Source organism: Polyodon spathula, chromosome 4 (genome assembly GCF_017654505.1).
Source record: "Polyodon spathula isolate WHYD16114869_AA chromosome 4, ASM1765450v1, whole genome shotgun sequence".
NCBI classification, from domain to species: domain Eukaryota; kingdom Metazoa; phylum Chordata; class Actinopteri; order Acipenseriformes; family Polyodontidae; genus Polyodon; species Polyodon spathula.
Window position 1 is genome coordinate 96,858,399 of NC_054537.1, and position 21,190 is coordinate 96,879,588.

Genomic DNA, 21,190 nt, shown 5'->3' on the forward strand with positions numbered 1-21,190 from the left:
AAGCAAAGTAGTAGTTCTTACTCCTTGCTGGTTTGAATCACGGACCGTGAACGCAAATAGTTTTTTTACTACTAATTGGAAAATTTTACTATTAAATATATATATATATATATATATATATATATATATATATATATATATATATATATATATATATATATATATAGGTTCAACCTCGGTTAACTCAACTGTTGGATAACTCATTGGAGCTTCAGTTGAGAGTCAACCTCAGTTAACTCAACTGTTGGATAACTCGACACCTTCGCTTAATTCGACAGACAGTCTTGGTCCTAGATTTTCTCCATATAAAATATGTGCATACTGCCTCTTTTAATTTAACTCGACACCACGCTTTACTCGTAAATCGACACTTTTATTACCGGTACCGAAGGGATAAAAACTATTAAAAAGACCAGTGGATAACTCGACACTGTCGTTTCACGTGACTGATCTACTCGACACTGATTCATGTGACCTGACCTCTGACTTGTAAGGGGTCGTTAGTTCATTCATTCATTCATTCATTCGCAGCTACCAAGTGCAGCAGGTTACAGTGTCAGAATTAGTTCTTATTGAATTGGACCAAACTTGTTGTGTTACGAAGCTGAATGATACTTGACTGCAGTCTTGACTCGACTTTTATATAACTTTTTCTCCGCTTTGTGCGTCAGAAGACTTAATTAAATCTAAACATTTGTTTTGGCAGCTCTTGTCTTTTAGTAAGGTTGAACTGGAACAAGTAGAGGCTTATAAATATCTGGGTATTTGGCTGGATAGTGCCTTAACTTTTAAATTGCAATCTGAAGTTCGCTAGAGACTTGGTTTCCTCTACCGCAATACATGCTTGACACCAGTGCCGGAGCAATAGCAGGTGCAGCTGCACTCGGGCCCACGCACTCAGAGGGCCCCTGGAGGGGTTTCAAAGTTTGTATTTATTTATTTATTTATTTATTAACAATGATAACACTGTGTAACAAATTTAATTATTTTTTTTTGTTCCTGGGTAGTTAGTGTTATTTCCTAATTGCTTATGCCTCACAAATATAGAAAATGGCTATTATTCCCCACAAACTTTGCTTTTGTGACCAGGACAGTGATATTTCAAAATATCACTATTTCCAATGGGAAAAAGGGCAAATGTGTGTCTTTTCGTTCACATAAAGTCAGAAACAAACAACATATGAATTCAAATTAACATGTATTTATACTAAAGTAATACAAAAATGACTACAAAAGATTTAGAAGTGAGTAGTTTTTCGAGATTTACGATTATACTGTTGTTGTTTTTTTCTGACTTTATGTGAACGAAAAGCTCTGCCGGCAGCTGCAGCCTCCCAGTCACGAGCCTGCGCTCCAGTCGTTTTGTCCATGGAGGTCGGGTCCCCTGTCGCCATGCGCCCCCCCAAAACAAAGAGCAACCAGTCAGAGTTATCGAACGGACCGTTGGTGCCGTTCTGAGGGGGAGGATATGTGACAGGTTCCTGTGACACTAGGATTGCCATTGTTGGTACCCTAGTTTCAGTACTGTGTGTAGGGTCGCAAGACAAAGTGCATAGATGTTCAGAGACAATCAATCACACCAATCGTTGCATCAAAGGTTTATTGCAGTGGTCATCAAAATATAGAGCGCTCCGGAGAATAACAGTCACTTCATCAGTAACTAGTGTATTCTGCTGGGGTAAGGTACATACATGGGTTATATAGTTTCTACATAAAATTCCCTGCTCCTATCAGGATTTGGCACTCAGCAGACAATTCGTCCATCCCTACCCCCTAAACTCATATACTCAACCAATAGAGGATAGCTGTGGGGCATGATTGCCCCCCTCCGTTGCGGTTGTTATGTTCACTTTGGCCTGGAATTTATGACCTAGCAAGCAAGCAGGCATTGCTCTTCTTCTACCATCCCCCCCCACTGCCCCTGGACATCTGACCCAACCTAATGGTGTACTGAAACATTCTGCCCTTCCCTCCTCCTTTCACAAATTCCTTACTAAACATTGTAAAACCGCACCCAAATGATCGTTGGTTGATACTGCTATCCTGTTCGGTTCCTTCATGTGTTTAAACTGAATCTGTGCGTCTGAGCGGCTTATCAACACAACTGCTCTGTGTCTTTGTCAGTATTTTCCAGTGACTACCCACACACATAACACATCCCCTGTGATAGTCCTATTTCAGTTTGTACCCAAACATATTCCCCAGAGGTTGTTTTTCTTTTGCTAAAATGCAATACCTAAGAGGCTTATGTGTTTTTGGCTTACAATCTACTTTCTAATTAGAGTTACTGCTTTTTCTGATAAACACATTTGAACACATTTTCCAGTTAATTAAATGAGATGTTAATTTTCTGCCTTTACAGTCTTCCCCTAACAAGTAAAATGCTTGTTAGTTCAAATATTCTATTTCAATTTACCCAAACATATTTTCTCTCCAGAGAGTTTTATTCTGTTTCTGTTAAATCAGAATGCTTATAAAAGCTTCTGTGTTTATTTTAAGACGATTTCTGATAAGGAATTTCGACTGCAGACACAGTTGCGAGTTGATTAAGTAAGGCTCTCATGTCTGTGTTTCCTCCCAGGGTTACAGGCCTTGGCACTCGTAGTGCTCAGATTAGAAGAGCCATGTCTTAAGTCTGGCCAGTTTCCAGGAAGTTTTTGCCGCTTCCTCTCAAGGTTAACACAGACAAACTTATTTCAAACATTTAAGTAATTGTGTGTTCTGTTTCTTAGTTCCAATACTGTTATCCTGTTCATAGTTTGCTGCAATAGTATTTCTGCTGGCTTTATATTCTTTTAAAACACAGTATAATTATTACAGTATTTTAACATTGTTCAATGTGTATGCCAAAGGTCAGCCTGCTTCCAGTAGCGATGACAGTCTTGGGTCAGTTTCTGCTCTCAGCGAGTCTGTCAAAGCCACCACAGGTGTTGGTGGCAGTCTTTAAAAGCCTGATACCTGCAAAAACCTTGTTGGGCTCCCATCTTTGCAGTCTCATTCCCATCATCAGTGGGGAAACTTCAAAGAAATGAAGCTGGTTCTATCAACGAGCCATGCGTCTCTGCCACATACACCTTTCACTCAAAAAGGTGCTTGCTCCTTGTACAAGGGAGGAAGAGTTTTAGGGTCACACGTGACAAACATGTTCAAAATTAAACAGTATAAATTTTTTCTTCAATAAGAAATACATTTAAATTGGTTGTTTCTGAGTAGCCTGTAAAACACTGCCCCGTTTAAAAAAATAAATAAATAAATAACCAGAGTTCAAAGGTCGCAGCACACAGGCCACCTCCACAGTGTCCAAGAAATGGGTCCGGGAGATGAGAAAGATTTAAAAAAAAAAAGACTGGAAAACCAATAAACCCCTCGTTCATCTACACTGCAGGAACTAAAAAGATGTTCATCACAAGTCTGAAGTATTTTGTTTAGCAATGTTTAGTTTTGGAGAAAGTAAGTATTTAAGTATTTACTACTGGGTACACTGCATTGTGTGAAAAAAAAGTTTCAAGAAATAAAATGTAAGTATTAATAGTTTTTGAAGCCCACATTTTTGTTTACAAAATCAATTAGCAAGCGCTTGTATGTATGTGAAGATCACAAGCGGGAGTTTACAGGAACATGAACATATTTGTGTCCATTTACATGCTTGCTCGCTCAGCTACAAAATACAACTCTCATTCGCTGACCTACAAAACTACACTTAAACAACCAAACAATTCCCAGATACTCACAGATACTCAGGAGATATATTGCATTTTTACAAAGTCACGATTTCTGTGACCTCGATGACAAAATTATAGCCTTATGTATAATACTGTACCACTAGTAGATAATTACCCACAGGTATATAAAGACTTTCAAGCTGCAACTCAAATAGTGATCCAACAAAGCAAACATGAACCATTCTAGATTACGATGATGTCATCTACAGGACAGCTAACAAGGAGTTATTGAAAAAGATGATGAACAGTGTTTAGCAGGATCTGTAGTTTTGTTCTCCAGTGCACCCCACTAGAGCATCATTGCAGCTCATACTCCAGGATAAATTTACTGGCACCTGCAAACAGAAGGAACTGCCACTGGTATCTGACTCTCCTTAAAGGGGCACAAAATGCACTGCCTGTTTATTTAAACAGTTTTTTTTCAGGAATTTTCTAGTGGGTACAGTTTGCGCAGTGTCAGTGGTACTAAATATTTTGGAACACCTACAGTGAAGAGTGTTGTGGGTAGAAAATTGTTTGCTTTTGCTGCAATCTCATTCAAAGAGGTGGTTAAATGTCTAAGAGATACAAATGGCAAAATCATATATGAAGAAAAAAAAAAATAGCAAATATGTTAAATGATTACTTTTCACAAGTTTTTACAAAGGAGGATACGGACAACATGCCCCACATGTCACCCAGTTCCTATCCAGTTTTAAATAACTTTAGCATAACCAAGGCAGAAGTGTTAAAGGGACTAGGAGCTCTTAAAATAAACACATCCCCTGGGCCGGATGAGATCCTCCCAATAGTACTCAAAGAAATGAAAGAAGTAATTTACAAACCGCTAACCAAGATCATGCAGCAGTCTCTAGACACAGGGGTTGTACCGACAGACTGGAAAATTGCAAACGTAATGCCGATCCACAAAAAGGGAAACAAAACTGAACCAGGTAACTACAGACCAGTAAGCCTGACTTCTATTATATGCAAACTTATGGAAACTATAATAAGATCTAAAATGGAAAATTACCTATATGGTAACAGTATCCTGGGAGACAGTCAGCATTGTTTTAGGAAAGGGAGATCGTGTCTAACTAACTTGCTTGATTTTTTTGAGGATGCAACATCGATAATGGATAATTGCAAAGCATGTGACATGGTTTATTTAGATTTCCAGAAAGCTTTTGATAAAATCCCGCACAAAAGATTAATTCTCAAACTGAACGCAGTTGGAATTCATGGAAACACATGTACATGGATTAGGGAGTGGTTAACATGTAGAAAACAGAAAGTACTGATTAGAGGAAAAACCTCAGAATGGAGTGTGGTAACCAATGGAGTACCACAGGGATCAGTATTAGGTCCTCTGCTATTCCTAATCTCCATTAATGATTTAGATTCTGGTATAGTAAGCAAACTTGTTAAATTTGCAGACGACACAAAAATAGGAGGAGTGGCAAACACTGCTGCAGCAGCAAAGGTCATTCAAAATGATCTAGACAAGATTCAGAACTGGGCAGACACATGGCAAATGACATTTATTAGAGAAAAGTGTAAGGTACTGCACGCAGGAAATAAAAATGTGCATTATAAATATCATATAGGAGATACTGCAATTGGAGAAGGAATCTATGAAAAAGACCTAGGAGTTTTTGTTGACTCAGAAATGTCTTCATCTAGACAATGTGGGGAAGCTATAAAAAAGGCCAACAAGATGCTTGGATAAGTTGTGAAAAGTGTTGAATTTAAATCAAGGGAAGTAATCTTAAAACTGTACGATGCACTAGTAAGACCTCATCTTGAATATTGTGTTCAGTTCTGGTCACCTCGCTTTAAAAAAGATATTGCTGCTCTAGAAAGAGTGCAAAGAAGAGCGACCAGAATTATTCCAGGTTTAAAAGGCATGTCATATGCAGACAGGCTAAAAGAATTGAATCTGTTCAGTCTTGAACAAAGAAGACTACGTGGCGACCTAATTCAAGCATTCAAAATTCTAAAAGGTATTGACAATGTCGACCCAAGGGACTTTTTCGACCTGAAAAAAGAAACAAGGACCAGGGGTCACAAATGGAGATTAGACAAAGGGGCATTCAGAACAGAAAATAGGAGGCACTTTTTTACACAGAGAATCGTGAGGGTGTGGAATCAGCTCCCCAGTAATGTTGTTGAAGCTGACACCCTGGGATCCTTCAAGAAGCTGCTTGATGAGTTTCTGGGATCAATAAGCTACTAACAACCAAACGAGCAAGATGGGCCGAATGGCCTCCTCTCGTTTGTAAACTTTCTTATGTTATTAAAATGTGCCCTTCCTTGCAGCCCTGTGAGCTGCTGATACAATAACTAAGCCGTATGAGCTATGCTGGTGGTGATATCCATACAATGGAAAATATATACTGTACTTGAACAGTGATTGTTGATTTCTCATGCATGATTTGTAATATTCAATATTGATAATGAATTGCCATTGCATGTTGCAGTGCCATTTTCAGTTAAAGGGTGAGTGTGAGTGTTTTTTTATGACTGAGAATGACACTGTGGAATGGACGGAGTACCGTGTTTGTTTTATTTTACTGGAGAGATCCACATGTTGTGTTTCTGATTCTTTAAAACAGTGCTATACTGAATATGACATGTGTTTGGTTTCAGGTGGAGTGAAGTGTCCTGTGTGTAATTTTGTTTATGGTACAAAATGGGAAATGAACCGGCACCTAAAAAACAAGCACGGCCTGAAGTTGGTGGAGATCGAAGGAGATGCCAAACGGGAGGTAAAGCAGCTTAGCCTGTGCCCTCAGCAGAGGCATACTCATTCAGTCATGACTTGTAGGTCAGAGCTGGGGAGTACAGAAATCCCTCTCAGTCACCTGTCACTACTGAGAACAATCTGGGCTCTTTTACAGTGCAGTCACTCGTCACTACTGAGAACAAACTGGGCTCTTTTACAGTGCAGTCACTCGTCACTACTGAGAACAAACTGGGCTCTTTTACAGTGCAGTCACTCGTCACTAAGAACAAACTGGGCTCTTTTACAGTGCAGTCATTAAGAACAAACTGGGCTCTTTTACAGTGCAGTCACTCGTCACTAAGAACAAACTGGGGTCTTCTTGTCACCAGTGTTATCCTTTAAGCAGGTGTAACAGTAACCACCGAGCAACTGTATTGTTTGTTTGTTTGTTTGTTTGTTTGTTTTTTCTTGTTTTTATTTCTTTTTAAGCTTTAATGTTATTTCTTCTACTAAGTAGGATAAAAGCAGTTTAAGCAATTTCCAATTTTACTATGAACGTGTTATTATTAGTGCTATTTAGCTACTGTGTACTCTTCCTTTTAATTTGACATAAATATATAGCGGTAATATAAAAGCAGCTGAATGTATTTTTAATTGTATTAAGAAGACTGTTGAATGAATGATATGGGGGTGATGGACTGTGCTAACACATGCAACGCCTGTACATTCATTTCCAGCATGTTGTAGAGAGTTCAGTCGAGGAATCATCGACACAGTATCTGCATATAACTGAGACCGAAGATCTGCAAGGCACAGAGGCTGCTGTAGCTGCTCTCCAGGACCTACGATATAACACAGAAAATGGCAAGTATGGAATAATGCAGATTAATAGAGAATTCCTGATGCAGCCATAAAGTACTGTGGTTTATAGAACAAAAATGAGCGTGGACACGACTCGCAGTCTACTCTGTGACTTAGGGTTCTGCTATAAATATAATCACAAAACACCCATGAAAGCCTTTTGTTGGTTAATGAAATAAAAGCTATCCCTTGAAATGCTATCTCTTTTTTTAAGTTGATTTTACATTTGACATAGGGGCACGGGTCTTTTAAAACAGCTGTGTTCTACGATTCTCTCAATAAAATAACATTACAGGTGGTGTCCAGGGAACAGTAACCTTTTTCCGCTGCCACATTCTTTAACATATCAAAGATACAGATCTTTTTTCACATTTCTATTTTACTTCAGATTTACAGACCGTTCGCCCTTAGATTCCACTTACCGGGCATGCGTTTGTTTCTCTTCACAGTTCTTGTTTTCAGTATATCTTTGTGTTTATTCATTCGTGTACCGCAGCAGATCGGTTGGACCCCACTGCAGTGAACATCCTTCAGCAGATAATTGAGCTGGGAACAGAGAGCCATGGTGCGTCTGTGGTTGCCATGGCACCCGGCACAGTCACAGTCGTGGAGCGGGTGAGACTATTGTCAGCCTATAACGCTATTGCTGGTTGCATTCTGATTACTTTAACTCCACCAGTTATTGGACCAGGAGGATTTTTTTTCTTGTCTTTTCGAGTGTGGTCTGCTGCTTTCGTAATTTAATTTGATTTCAATTTAATTTAATGCCAGTTTATTTAATTTATATAGCGCCTTTCATAACACAGTATCTCAAAGCGCTTTACATGTCGGTTAAAACAGAGCAGAAGGATGCAGTATCAAGAAGTCGTAAAAAGAATCACAAAACAACAATAAATAATTCTATAAAATAAAATAAAACAATTGAGGAAAACAAGAAATGAATAAGAATGAAAAGATAAACACCCTCGTAATGTGTTTGTTTGTAGGAGCAGCAAGGGAACCATGCCGTGATGATTCAGGAAGCCCTGCAGCAGGCCTCAGTGGGCCTGTGTGAAGAGCATCACCTGGTGGTCTCCTCGGATGACATGGAGGGCATCGAGACCGTCACCGTGTACACGCAGGGCGAAGACGCCTCCGAGTTCATCGTTTATGTTCAGGAGGCAGTGCAGGCTGAGGAAGAGCAGACAGTGGGGCCCGTGTGATTTCAAACAGAGGATCCACTGTGCTGATGCGCTGAGTTACTGCTTATCATCAGCTGACACCTGGCTACTGCAATGTAGGCTGTGAATACATGTGACTTTAACTAGTACACAGCGTCTCAGAAACATTTATGTAGCAAATATCTGTGGCCACCCACAGTATTTATTTGACAGCCTGTATTTATTTGGCTGTAGTGGATGCTGTCAGGACCCCTGATTAAAATGTTTTTATTATTTTTAGTCCTAGGTCCCACCGATATTAGTCATGATATACATAATATTCACTGATTTCTTCCAAACCATCACATTAACAAACAGTCAGACTTACATACAGAGCGGTGAGATATCAAGACATCAACGCAAAGTAGCAAAAAAGAAATAAAAATAAGCAGGGCCACATTACACCAAACCAAGGGAGGGGAGTAACAAAACCAAGTCAATTTAATGAACCTGAATTTTATCTGAGCATTTTACATTACCCCTGTGTTATGCAGGGGGATTTGGGGGGGGGGGGGGGGGCAGTGTTGTGCAATGCTGTAATAAAATCATGTTATAGACGAGTCACAACTTAAACAAAGGTACAGTTACAGAAGGAAACAGCTTTGAAAACCAGCCTGAATGAGCGAAGATTTAACAAGAGCATGTCAGTCTACACCAGCATTTCACACCACTGCTTTCTAATTACTACATTTGATAGTATTGTTTTTTTCTTTTGCCACTGTTTTGTCTTTCAAAATCATGTTCACGTGTTATACTTTCAAAACAACTTGTTTGTTTTTTTTTTGTTTGTTTTTTTTTGGTCAAACCTCAACAATTGTGACACAGGCAGTTATTGGTTGTGACACATTGTGTTGCCCTTCACAGTACTGTGCTGTCTGGTGGCTGGTTGCTGTAGTGAAGAGACCTTGGGGCTGTGGTTTATCTTCTTTTAAACAATCACAGATTTTTTTAATTTGAAAGGAAGATACTCTGCACCTGTATCCAATAATTGACAAAGAACATGTAACTGGCAATAAAAAAAAAAGTATGTCTTTTATTTGGGTGTCTGTATTTATTTCTTATTAATGAGTGACCAGTGCAAAACTTGGCTAATGCACCACTGTACAAGAAAAAGAAAGATGTTGCAGCATTCCCACAAACACTCTCTCAGCCATTCTGAAAAACAAGTCATCAGTGTTTCTGGTTTGCTCACTACCCTGATGTTGAGGACACTGCTCTTGTGGTTTAAAAATGCTCGTTATCAGAACGGGACATGCAGAAAGTATACTTTAAATAAAATACACAGTACTTTTATATGTAGAATACTTTTCATTGTTCTGTAATTTAAATTTGATTTCAGTCTTACTGCAACATCAGTACAAACTGACAGTATGCTGGCTTAGACTCCTGATAATAAGAATTACTGATAAGACCCTTTTTTTGCAGGTCCCTTGAAGTTTGTATCAATGAGAGTTGACTTTATATACACTGCTGTGCAAAAGTCTTTTTTTACTCTGGTGCATTATGAGCATCAGCAATTTACTCAAAGCCTCCACTAGTGTTTTCTACTTTTATAACAACCTTGACTTGCATAAAGAAGGAAAAACAGTGAAATAGCTCGCATCACACGATTTTCAAGGTGTGGTATCCGAAGCATAATCAACAAGTACAGAGAAACAAGGATGAGCAATACTTGAAGATAATATCCTTAAGGAATAGAACAAGGAGAAGTGTTGAGTTGACAACAGAACTGACAACAGTGTCATCCATCAAATCAACAGTATGAAGGTCACTCTTGAAATCAGGACTTCAGGGATGTGTTGCAGTAAGAATACCTCTGTTAAGAAAGGGGAAAAAGACTAAAAGGCTAAAATATGCACAAGAACACAGAAATTGGACTATGGAACAATGGTCAGAGGTCCTTTGGACTGTTGATTTGATGGACAACGACACCTGTGCTTCTGCCAGTTCTGTTGTCAATTCAACGCTTGTCTTCTTTCTATTCCTTAAGGATATTATCTTCAAGTATTGCTCATCCTTGTTAGACAGTTGTTTGACTCTTCCAGTCCTGGGTTTGTCAATTACAGATGATGTTTCTCTGTTCTTGTTGATTATGCTTCAGATACCTTGAAAATCAAGTGATGTGAGCTACTTCACTCAATGTTTTTCCTTCTTTATGCAAGCCAAGGTTGTTATAATAGTAGAAAACACTAGTTTTTGAGTAAATTGTTGATGCTCATAAAGCATCAAAGTACAAAAATTCAGCAAGACTTAAGAGTTTTAGAACGCAGCTGTGCTGTTCGTACACAGCTTAAAAACAATTTGGTAGATTTACACAGGTTTGCGCTTGTGCTGGCAGGCTATATTCAATAGTATTAAAGCAGCTTTTTAACCATGACAAAACTGCCTCGTACATATGGTGATTTCTTATGAACGCCCTACAAAGCAACATAATTAATGAATTAATAGTCTGCTCTTGCCCAACAAAGCATTAGATTTATGCAAAAAATCAAATCTCCTTATAAAGGGATACTAAAATAATCATGTCTTACAGCACAATATTTCTGATTATTCTAGCAGTGACAACAGCAATCTAATGTGTATTACATTGCAAAGTCTGATAAATAGGATTTTAAAAATACACAGCACTTTAGGTTTATGAATCTTTAAATGTATCATTAACTAAATATCCTACCTCTGCAGTATCTCCTAGCACCCCATTAGTTACGTTTGTAAAATATGCCAGTAAGTGACAGTATATACAGCACAGGGAAACTCTGGACAAGACGTAAGAAACCATTAAAACTGATATCAAGCCTGTACTTGAGAATGGGTTTGGCACATTTTTCTCTACCAGTGTGCAGCTTCTCCTGTCCAGATAGTGCTGCTACAAAATTACTGTTTTCAATAGGTTCTTAAAGGTCAGAAGTGAAACGAGATTGCGATTGTGTTATTAAACTTACTGGCAGAGTGCGATGGGAGCCAAGCTTAAACGAGTCAGTGGGGCTTATCACCTCAGGTTAGAGAGAGAGATGGGTCTGGCTGAACGGCAGGGGAAAGTAGCTATTTAAAAAGAAATAAGCTTCGATCCCATATTTTAGCAATATTACACCTGTTGCATTCAAATGCATTGAAAAGCTGATAGGAAGGCCTGTGTGGTTTATAAGAAGCATGTGGATATTCTGCATTTGTTGCTGAAACTGTAGCACTGTTTTTTTTAATATCCAGGTTATCATTTATTTGACAATATTCTGCATATGTAACAGTGGGTAAGAGGGTGGCAGAAAGTTCTGGACAGTTTTCTTGCCTGCCTCGATAGTACTCAGTAATACTCTGAATCCAGCTGAAGAGTAAGTGAAATGCACAATAGGGAACATCAGGAATGGGTGTTTTATATCTGGACTAAAAGCAGAGAGATGTCCTTTGTTTCTTTGTTGAACAGTGATAATATGCAGTAGGTCAGCCTTTGACAGTGTTGATCAGAAAATATTTTATTGATTCCTCAATGCACATGCCAGTTTGTCGAGCAATGTTAGAAAATGGTTTTGTCACTCAAAATCTAACAAAGACAGTCGCTTGTGGAGTTTCCGCAAGGCTCCAGATCAATTCAGGACCTCAATCTTTTTCAGCAATGAAAGCAAAATTAATTTTTTCTGACTTTTATTCCCAGAGCTGTCTCTGCTCCCTGAACCAGGGTAGTTGACTTCTGAATCCTGTACCAGGTAAAAGAAAAGCAAATCGTTGTGAAGCAGAGGAAAGCAAGGTAATAAAGAATTGTAAACGCACAATCAAAAAAAAAAAAAAATAGGCAGATGTAAAATGTGCTTTTTGAGATCTTTTTATTATTTTCAAATCGATATTAAATTGATTATTTTAATATACAGCAGACAATGACTGCAGCTGCTGTATTCAGCATAGTTTTTAAAGTCATTAATAGTGGAAACCAAAACCATGCCGTCCAAGCTTTCAGGGACCTGAGCACCTCAACACACTGTACTGCCTGAAGGCACCAGTTAACATTGTAGATGATTTTATGCTTCATTTTAGAAATTAGTAAATCACAACAATGTACCCCCATGATGCATGTCTTAGAGTATTTAATACATGCAGCCCTGCCAATTGCAAGCTGATATTACATTGAGCATCAAAGTCTATTCAGTTAAAAATGTAATAAAGCTAGATTTTTAATATAACTTGGAGATCACATGTCCCAAGTTTGATATTAGATTTCACACTTCAATTCTCGTGGGATGCCTAATTGACTGTAGGAAACTGTTTTGTGATTTTTATATTTTTTTCTCCAGTTAATACAAGTCAGCAACCCATTGTGGAAGGATGGTGCAGGATTTTAATTCCACTCCTAAGATTCTAGTTTATTACATTAGCTAAAGTTTTTTTTTAATATAAATCAGTTAATTTCCCCCCCAACAATGTGCACTTGGCACTTACTGGATCCTATCTGTGAGATCTCTAGGGTGACTGTCACTTTTGGGGCTGTATAATGTCATGTTCCAAACCTGTCCCTCCCCCCTCCCGGGTAGTAGACCTGGGTCTTCAAATTTACCCCTAAAAGAAACCCTGTAAATTACACTGGATATCACATTTGATTCAATACCTTGTTCATGAATTAAACATGAGAGTGAGGGGGAGGAGGAGGAGCTAAAAGCTAAGTCTATTTTCATTGAATTACTAAGCATACTTATTGAATAACATAATGACTGGCTCATGTGCATAGTCATGTATTAAAACAAGTTATACGTTAATATTATAGGGTACTATTAAACTAATGTCACATTTTAATTGGTAAAGTAAGATATGTTACAACAGTAAAACTCTCCCTTGGAAACAAACTAAAATGTATATAAAGGTCAAATGCAGTGCCAGGTTGCCAGAATGTGGAGTTCTCTGGGTAACCCCATAGAGGGGGGATACACCTGTGAATGATGCCAGCTGGGCTCTGACCTTGAGGCTGGGGTGGCAGGCCTTGAGGCAAGGCGGGGGGACTGCACAGCATGATAGAAGCGAAAGATTTTATAGAGCAGTCTTTTAGAGATCTATGCACTCAAATAGAGGAGGTGGGAGTGAACAGTCAGTTCCAGGTAGGGACTGGGTTACAGTAGGACAGAATAGAGGGAAATGGAATGCTGGAAATGCAGGATAAATTTATCCAAAAAATGAGAAAAGGCAAACTTAAAAGAAAGAAACCACGATGGGTAAATTGAGCTATTCAGCTGGGTATTACAAATAAAAATAAAATTATATCTCTCTATTAAATCAAAGTTCTGATCCCCATATCATAAGAAAGACATTGAGGCATTGGAGAGAGTACAGAGGAGAGTTCAATCTGTATAGCCTAGAAAGAAGGAGTCAGAGGTGATTAATAAAGGTATTTAAAACAGTCAAGGCAGTGGAGGCTCCTTAAAGGAGACAAGGGAGGCAGTGCCTCCTCAAAAAAACAGCTGAGGGAACCTACAGGAACTATTGCATTTATCCTGAAATCACATGAATCACTACAATTTAACACAGGTGGAGGCCACTTGGTGTGTGATTTTGAAGGCGATTGGTTACACCTGAGCTAATTTAGGATTGCTATTACAAGGGGGTGGACACTTATCCAACCAAGCTATTTCAGTTTTTATTTTTAATTAATTTTCTACAAATTTCTAGAATATTTTTTTCACTTGGAAGTTGTGGGGTAGGATGTGTTAATTCCATGCTATAAAGCAACAAAAGGTGACAGTTTTGAAATGGGGTGTAGACTTTCTATAGCACTGTGTGTGTGTGTGTGTGTATATATATATATATATATATAATTTGTTGTTTGTGTAACATTGTAATATATTAGAAATGTATATGATACTACTTCCTTTCTTGTTTCCTCTGTTACTGTTTGTTGGAAGTCATATTTATATTATTTTAGCCCTTCCTCAGCAGTATTTTTTTTTTTCCTCCAATGTAGGAAAACCTGTTTACTCTGTACAGTATTAAGTTAAATTAAGTCGATAGCAATCTTTATTTTTATATAGCGCCATTCATAGTGGACCACCATCACAAAGCGCTTTACAAGATATGAGACTAGGGTGTGTGAACTATACATCAGCTGCAGAGTTAGTTACAAGAACATCTCACCTGAAAGACGGAGCACAAGGAGGTAAAGTGACTTGCTCAGGTAATGAGCTGGGATTTGAACCAGGTACCTCCTAGTTACAAGCCCCTTTTTTAACCATTGGACCACACAACCTCCTATAGGATGTGCTTGATTTTTTGTCTGCCTTCCTCCTGTATGCAAAGTATGTTAGTGACATTGTCTTGAAATCTAAATGCTATATCAATGTTGTATACAGAGCAGTTTTAAACATACGCTGGCAGTGTGTTTTCTTTTCTCTGTTGGCTAGTGGAGAAAATGCGTTTAACAGCTGAATTGGTGCAAAGCCTGTTTAGACTTCACTTGCAGATCTCTCCCCTCCTACTGCTCTGCACTGCACTGGCAGATCTACTGATCTCCCCCTCCTACTGCTCTGCACTGCACTGGCAGATCTACTGATCTCCCCTCCTACTGCTCCACTGCACTGGCCTACTGATCTCCCCCTCCTACTGCTCTGCACTGCACTGGCAGATCTACTGATCTCCCCTCCTACTGCTCTGCACTGCACTGGCAGATCTCCTGATCTCCCCCTCCTACTGCTCTGCACTGCACTGGCAGATCTACTGATCTCCCCCTCCTACTGCTCTGCACTGCACTGGCAGATCTACTGATCTCCCCCTCCTACTGCTCTGCACTGCACTGGCAGATCTACTGATCTCCCCCTCCTACTGCTCTGCACTGCACTGGCAGATCTACTGATCTCCCCCTCCTACTGCTCTGCACTGCACTGGCAGATCTACTGATCTCCCCCTCCTACTGCTCTGCACTGCACTGGCAGATCTACTGATCTCCCCCTCCTACTGCTCTGCACTGCACTGGCAGATCTACTGATCTCCCCCTCCTACTGCTCTGCACTGCACTGGCAGATCTACTGATCTCCCCCTCCTACTGCTCTGCACTGCACTGGCAGATCTACTGATCTCCCCCTCCTACTGCTCTGCACTGCACTGGCAGATCTACTGATCTCCCCCTCCTACTGCTCTGCACTGCACTGGCAGATCTACTGATCTCCCCTCCTACTGCTCTGCACTGCACTGGCAGATCTACTGATCTCCCCCTCCTACTGCTCTGCACTGCACTGGCAGATCTACTGATCTCCCCCTCCTACTGCTCTGCACTGCACTGGCAGATCTACTCATCTCCCCCTCCTACTGCTCTGCACTGCACTGGCAGATCTACTGATCTCCCCCTCCTACTGCTCTGCACTGCACTGGCAGATCTACTGATCTCCCCCTCCTACTGCTCTGCACTGCACTGGCAGATCTACTGATCTCCCCCTCCTACTGCTCTGCACTGCACTGGCAGATCTACTGATCTCCCCCTCCTACTGCTCTGCACTGCACTGGCAGATCTACTGATCTCCCCCTCCTACTGCTCTGCACTGCACTGGCAGATCTACTGATCTCCCCCTCCTACTGCTCTGCACTGCACTGGCAGATCTCTTCATCTCCCCCTCCTACTGCTCTGCACTGCACTGGCAGATCTACTGATCTCCCCCTCCTACTGCTCTGCACTGCACTGGCAGATCTACTGATCTCCCCCTCCTACTGCTCTGCACTGCACTGGCAGATCTACTGATCTCCCCCTCCTACTGCTCTGCACTGCACTGGCAGATCTACTGATCTCCCCCTCCTACTGCTCTGCACTGCACTGGCAGATCTACTGATCTCCCCCTCCTACTGCTCTGCACTGCACTGGCAGATCTACTCATCTCCCCCTCCTACTGCTCTGCACTGCACTGGCAGATCTACTCATCTCCCCCTCCTACTGCTCTGCACTGCACTGGCAGATCTACTGATCTCCCCCTCCTACTGCTCTGCACTGCACTGGCAGATCTACTGATCTCCCCCTCCTACTGCTCTGCACTGCACTGGCAGATCTACTGATCTCCCCCTCCTACTGCTCTGCACTGCACTGGCAGATCTACTGATCTCCCCCTCCTACTGCTCTGCACTGCACTGGCAGATCTACTGATCTCCCCCTCCTACTGCTCTGCACTGCACTGGCAGATCTACTGATCTCCCCCTCCTACTGCTCTGCACTGCACTGGCAGATCTCTTCATCTCCCCCTCCTACTGCTCTGCACTGCACTGGCAGATCTACTGATCTCCCCCTCCTACTGCTCTGCACTGCACTGGCAGATCTACTGATCTCCCCCTCCTACTGCTCTGCACTGCACTGGCAGATCTACTGATCTCCCCCTCCTACTGCTCTGCACTGCACTGGCAGATCTCTTCATCTCCCCCTCCTACTGCTCTGCACTGCACTGGCAGATCTACTGATCTCCCCCTCCTACTGCTCTGCACTGCACTGGCAGATCTACTGATCTCCCCTCCTACTGCTCTGCACTGCACTGGCAGATCTACTGATCTCCCCCTCCTACTGCTCTGCACTGCACTGGCAGATCTACTGATCTCCCCTCCTACTGCTCTGCACTGCACTGGCAGATCTACTGATCTCCCCTCCTACTGCTCTGCACTGCACTGGCAGATCTCTTCATCTCCCCCTCCTACTGCTCTGCACTGCACTGGCAGATCTACTGATCTCCCCCTCCTACTGCTCTGCACTGCACTGGCAGATCTCTTCATCTCCCCCTCCTACTGCTCTGCACTGCACTGGCAGATCTACTGATCTCCCCCTCCTACTGCTCTGCACTGCACTGGCAGATCTACTGATCTCCCCCTCCTACTGCTCTGCACTGCACTGGCAGATCTACTGATCTCCCCCTCCTACTGCTCTGCACTGCACTGGCAGATCTCTTTATCTCCCCCTCCTACTGCTCTGCACTGCACTGGCAGATCTACTGATCTCCCCCTCCTACTGCTCTGCACTGCACTGGCAGATCTACTGATCTCCCCCTCCTACTGCTCTGCACTGCACTGGCAGATCTACTGATCTCCCCCTCCTACTGCTCTGTACTGCACTGGCAGATCTACTGATCTCCCCCTCCTACTGCTCTGTACTGCACTGGCAGATCTACTGATCTCCCCCTCCTACTGCTCTGCACTGCACTGGCAGATCTACTGATCTCCCCCTCCTACTGCTCTGCACTGCACTGGCAGATCTACTGATCTCCCCCTCCTACTGCTCTGCACTGCACTGGCAGATCTCTTCATCTCCCCCTCCTACTGCTCTGCACTGCACTGGCAGATCTACTGATCTCCCCCTCCTACTGCTCTGCACTGCACTGGCAGATCTACTCATCTCCCCCTCCTACTGCTCTGCACTGCACTGGCAGATCTACTGATCTCCCCCTCCTACTGCTCTGCACTGCACTGGCAGATCTCTTCATCTCCCCCTCCTACTGCTCTGCACTGCACTGGCAGATCTACTGATCTCCCCTCCTACTGCTCTGCACTGCACTGGCAGATCTACTGATCTCCCCCTCCTACTGCTCTGCACTGCACTGGCAGATCTCTTCATCTCCCCCTCCTACTGCTCTGCACTGCACTGGCAGATCTACTGATCCCCCCCTCCTACTGCTCTGCACTGCACTGGCAGATCTACTGATCTCCCCCTCCTACTGCTCTGCACTGCACTGGCAGATCTACTGATCTCCCCCTCCTACTGCTCTGCACTGCACTGGCAGATCTACTGATCTCCCCCTCCTACTGCTCTGCACTGCACTGGCAGATCTACTGATCTCCCCTCCTACTTCTCTGCACTGCACTGGCAGATCTCTTCATCTCCCCCTCCTACTGCTCTGCACTGCACTGGCAGATCTCTTCATCTCCCCCTCCTACTGCTCTGCACTGCACTGGCAGATCTCTTCATCTCCCCCTCCTACTGCTCTGCACTGCACTGGCAGATCTACTGATCTCCCCCTCCTACTGCTCTGCACTGCACTGGCAGATCTACTGATCTCCCCCTCCTACTGCTCTGCACTGCACTGGCAGATCTCTTCATCTCCCCCTCCTACTGCTCTGCACTGCACTGGCAGATCTACTGATCTCCCCTCCTACTGCTCTGCACTGCACTGGCAGATCTACTGATCTCCCCTCCTACTGCTCTGCACTGCACTGGCAGATCTACTCATCTCCCCCTCCTACTGCTCTGCACTGCACTGGCAGATCTACTGATCTCCCCCTCCTACTGCTCTGCACTGCACTGGCAGATCTACTGATCCCCCCCTCCTACTGCTCTGCACTGCACAGGCAGATCTACTGATCTCCCCCTCCTACTGCTCTGCACTGCACTGGCAGATCTACTGATCTCCCCCTCCTACTGCTCTGCACTGCACTGGCAGATCTCTTCATCTCCCCCTCCTACTGCTCTGCACTGCACTGGCAGATCTACTGATCTCCCCTCCTACTGCTCTGCACTGCACTGGCAGATCTACTGATCTCCCCCTCCTACTGCTCTGCACTGCACTGGCAGATCTACTGATCTCCCCCTCCTACTGCTCTGCACTGCACTGGCAGATCTACTGATCTCCCCCTCCTACTGCTCTGCACTGCACTGGCAGATCTACTGATCTCCCCCTCCTACTGCTCTGCACTGCACTGGCAGATCTACTGATCTCCCCCTCCTACTGCTCTGCACTGCACTGGCAGATCTCTTCATCTCCCCCTCCTACTGCTCTGCACTGCACTGGCAGATCTCTTGATCTCCCCCTCCTACTGCTCTGCACTGCACTGGCAGATCTACTGATCTCCCCCTCCTACTGCTCTGCACTGCACTGGCAGATCTACTGATCTCCCCCTCCTACTGCTCTGCACTGCACTGGCAGATCTACTGATCTCCCCCTCCTACTGCTCTGTACTGCACTGGCAGATCTACTGATCTCCCCCTCCTACTGCTCTGTACTGCACTGGCAGATCTACTGATCTCCCCCTCCTACTGCTCTGCACTGCACTGGCAGATCTACTGATCTCCCCCTCCTACTGCTCTGCACTGCACTGGCAGATCTACTGATCTCCCCCTCCTACTGCTCTGCACTGCACTGGCAGATCTACTGATCTCCCCCTCCTACTGCTCTGCACTGCACTGGCAGATCTACTGATCTCCCCCTCCTACTGCTCTGCACTGCACTGGCAGATCTACTGATCTCCCCTCCTACTGCTCTGCACTGCACTGGCAGATCTACTATCTCCCCCTCCTACTGCTCTGCACTGCACTGGCAGATCTACTGATCTCCCCCTCCTACTGCTCTGCACTGCACTGGCAGATCTACTGATCTCCCCCTCCTACTGCTCTGCACTGCACTGGCAGATCTACTCATCTCCCCCTCCTACTGCTCTGCACTGCACTGGCAGATCTACTCATCTCCCCCTCCTACTGCTCTGCACTGCACTGGCAGATCTACTGATCTCCCCCTCCTACTGCTCTGCACTGCACTGGCAGATCTACTGATCTCCCCCTCCTACTGCTCTGCACTGCACTGGCAGATCTACTGATCTCCCCCTCCTACTGCTCTGCACTGCACTGGCAGATCTCTTCATCTCCCCCTCCTACTGCTCTGCACTGCACTGGCAGATCTACTGATCTCCCCCTCCTACTGCTCTGCACTGCACTGGCAGATCTACTGATCTCCCCCTCCTACTGCTCTGCACTGCACTGGCAGATCTACTGATCTCCCCCTCCTACTGCTCTGCACTGCACTGGCAGATCTACTGATCTCCCCCTCCTACTGCTCTGAACTGCACTGGCAGATCTCTTCATCTCCCCCTCCTACTGCTCTGCACTGCACTGGCAGATCTACTGATCTCCCCCTCCTACTGCTCTGCACTGCACTGGCAGATCTACTGATCTCCCCCTCCTACTGCTCTGCACTGCACTGGCAGATCTACTGATCTCCCCCTCCTACTGCTCTGCACTGCACTGGCAGATCTACTGATCTCCCCTCCTACTGCTCTGCACTGCACTGGCAGATCTACTGATCTCCCCCTCCTACTGCTCTGCACTACACTAGCAAATCTCTTCATCTCCCCCTCCTACTGCTCTGCACTGCACTGGTAGATCTACTGATCTCTCCCTCCTACTGCTCTGCACTGCACTGGCAGATCTACTGATCTGCCCCCTCCTACTCCTACTCTGCACTGCACTGGCAGATCTACTGATCTCCCCCTCCTACTGCTCTGCACTGCACTGGCAGATCTCTTCATCTCCCCCTCCTACTGCTCTGCACTGCACTGGCAGATCTACTGATCTCCCCCTCCTACTGCTCTGCACTGCACTGGCAGATCTACTGATCTCCCCCTCCTACTGCTCTGTACTGCACTGGCAGATCTACTGATCTCCCCCTCCTACTGCTCTGTACTGCACTGGCAGATCTACTGATCTCCCCCTCCTACTGCTCTGCACTGCACTGGCAGATCTACTGATCTCCCCCTCCTACTGCTCTGCACTGCACTGGCAGATCTACTGATCTCCCCTCCTACTGCTCTGCACTGCACTGGCAGATCTCTTCATCTCCCCCTCCTACTGCTCTGCACTGCACTGGCAGATCTACTGATCCCCCCTCCTACTGCTCTGCACTGCACTGGCAGATCTACTGATCTCCCCCTCCTACTGCTCTGCACTGCACTGGCAGATCTACTGATCTCCCCCTCCTACTGCTCTGCACTGCACTGGCAGATCT

At 43.8% G+C, this 21,190-nt stretch overlaps 1 protein-coding gene across 1 annotated transcript in view; it reads left to right on the forward strand.

Moving 5' to 3' along the window:
* LOC121315188 (zinc finger protein ZFAT-like) overlaps window positions 1–9,522 on the forward strand; it is a 59,670-nt gene extending 50,148 nt beyond the window's left edge. Inside the window, exons 13-16 of the mRNA XM_041249238.1 lie at window positions 6,351–6,469; window positions 7,164–7,290; window positions 7,784–7,902; window positions 8,274–9,522. Of these exons, the coding sequence (XP_041105172.1) occupies window positions 6,351–6,469; window positions 7,164–7,290; window positions 7,784–7,902; window positions 8,274–8,489 (581 nt within the window). The 3' untranslated portion in view covers window positions 8,490–9,522. The remainder of the gene's footprint in view (window positions 1–6,350; window positions 6,470–7,163; window positions 7,291–7,783; window positions 7,903–8,273) is intronic.
* Window positions 9,523–21,190: the final 11,668 nt, after the last annotated feature.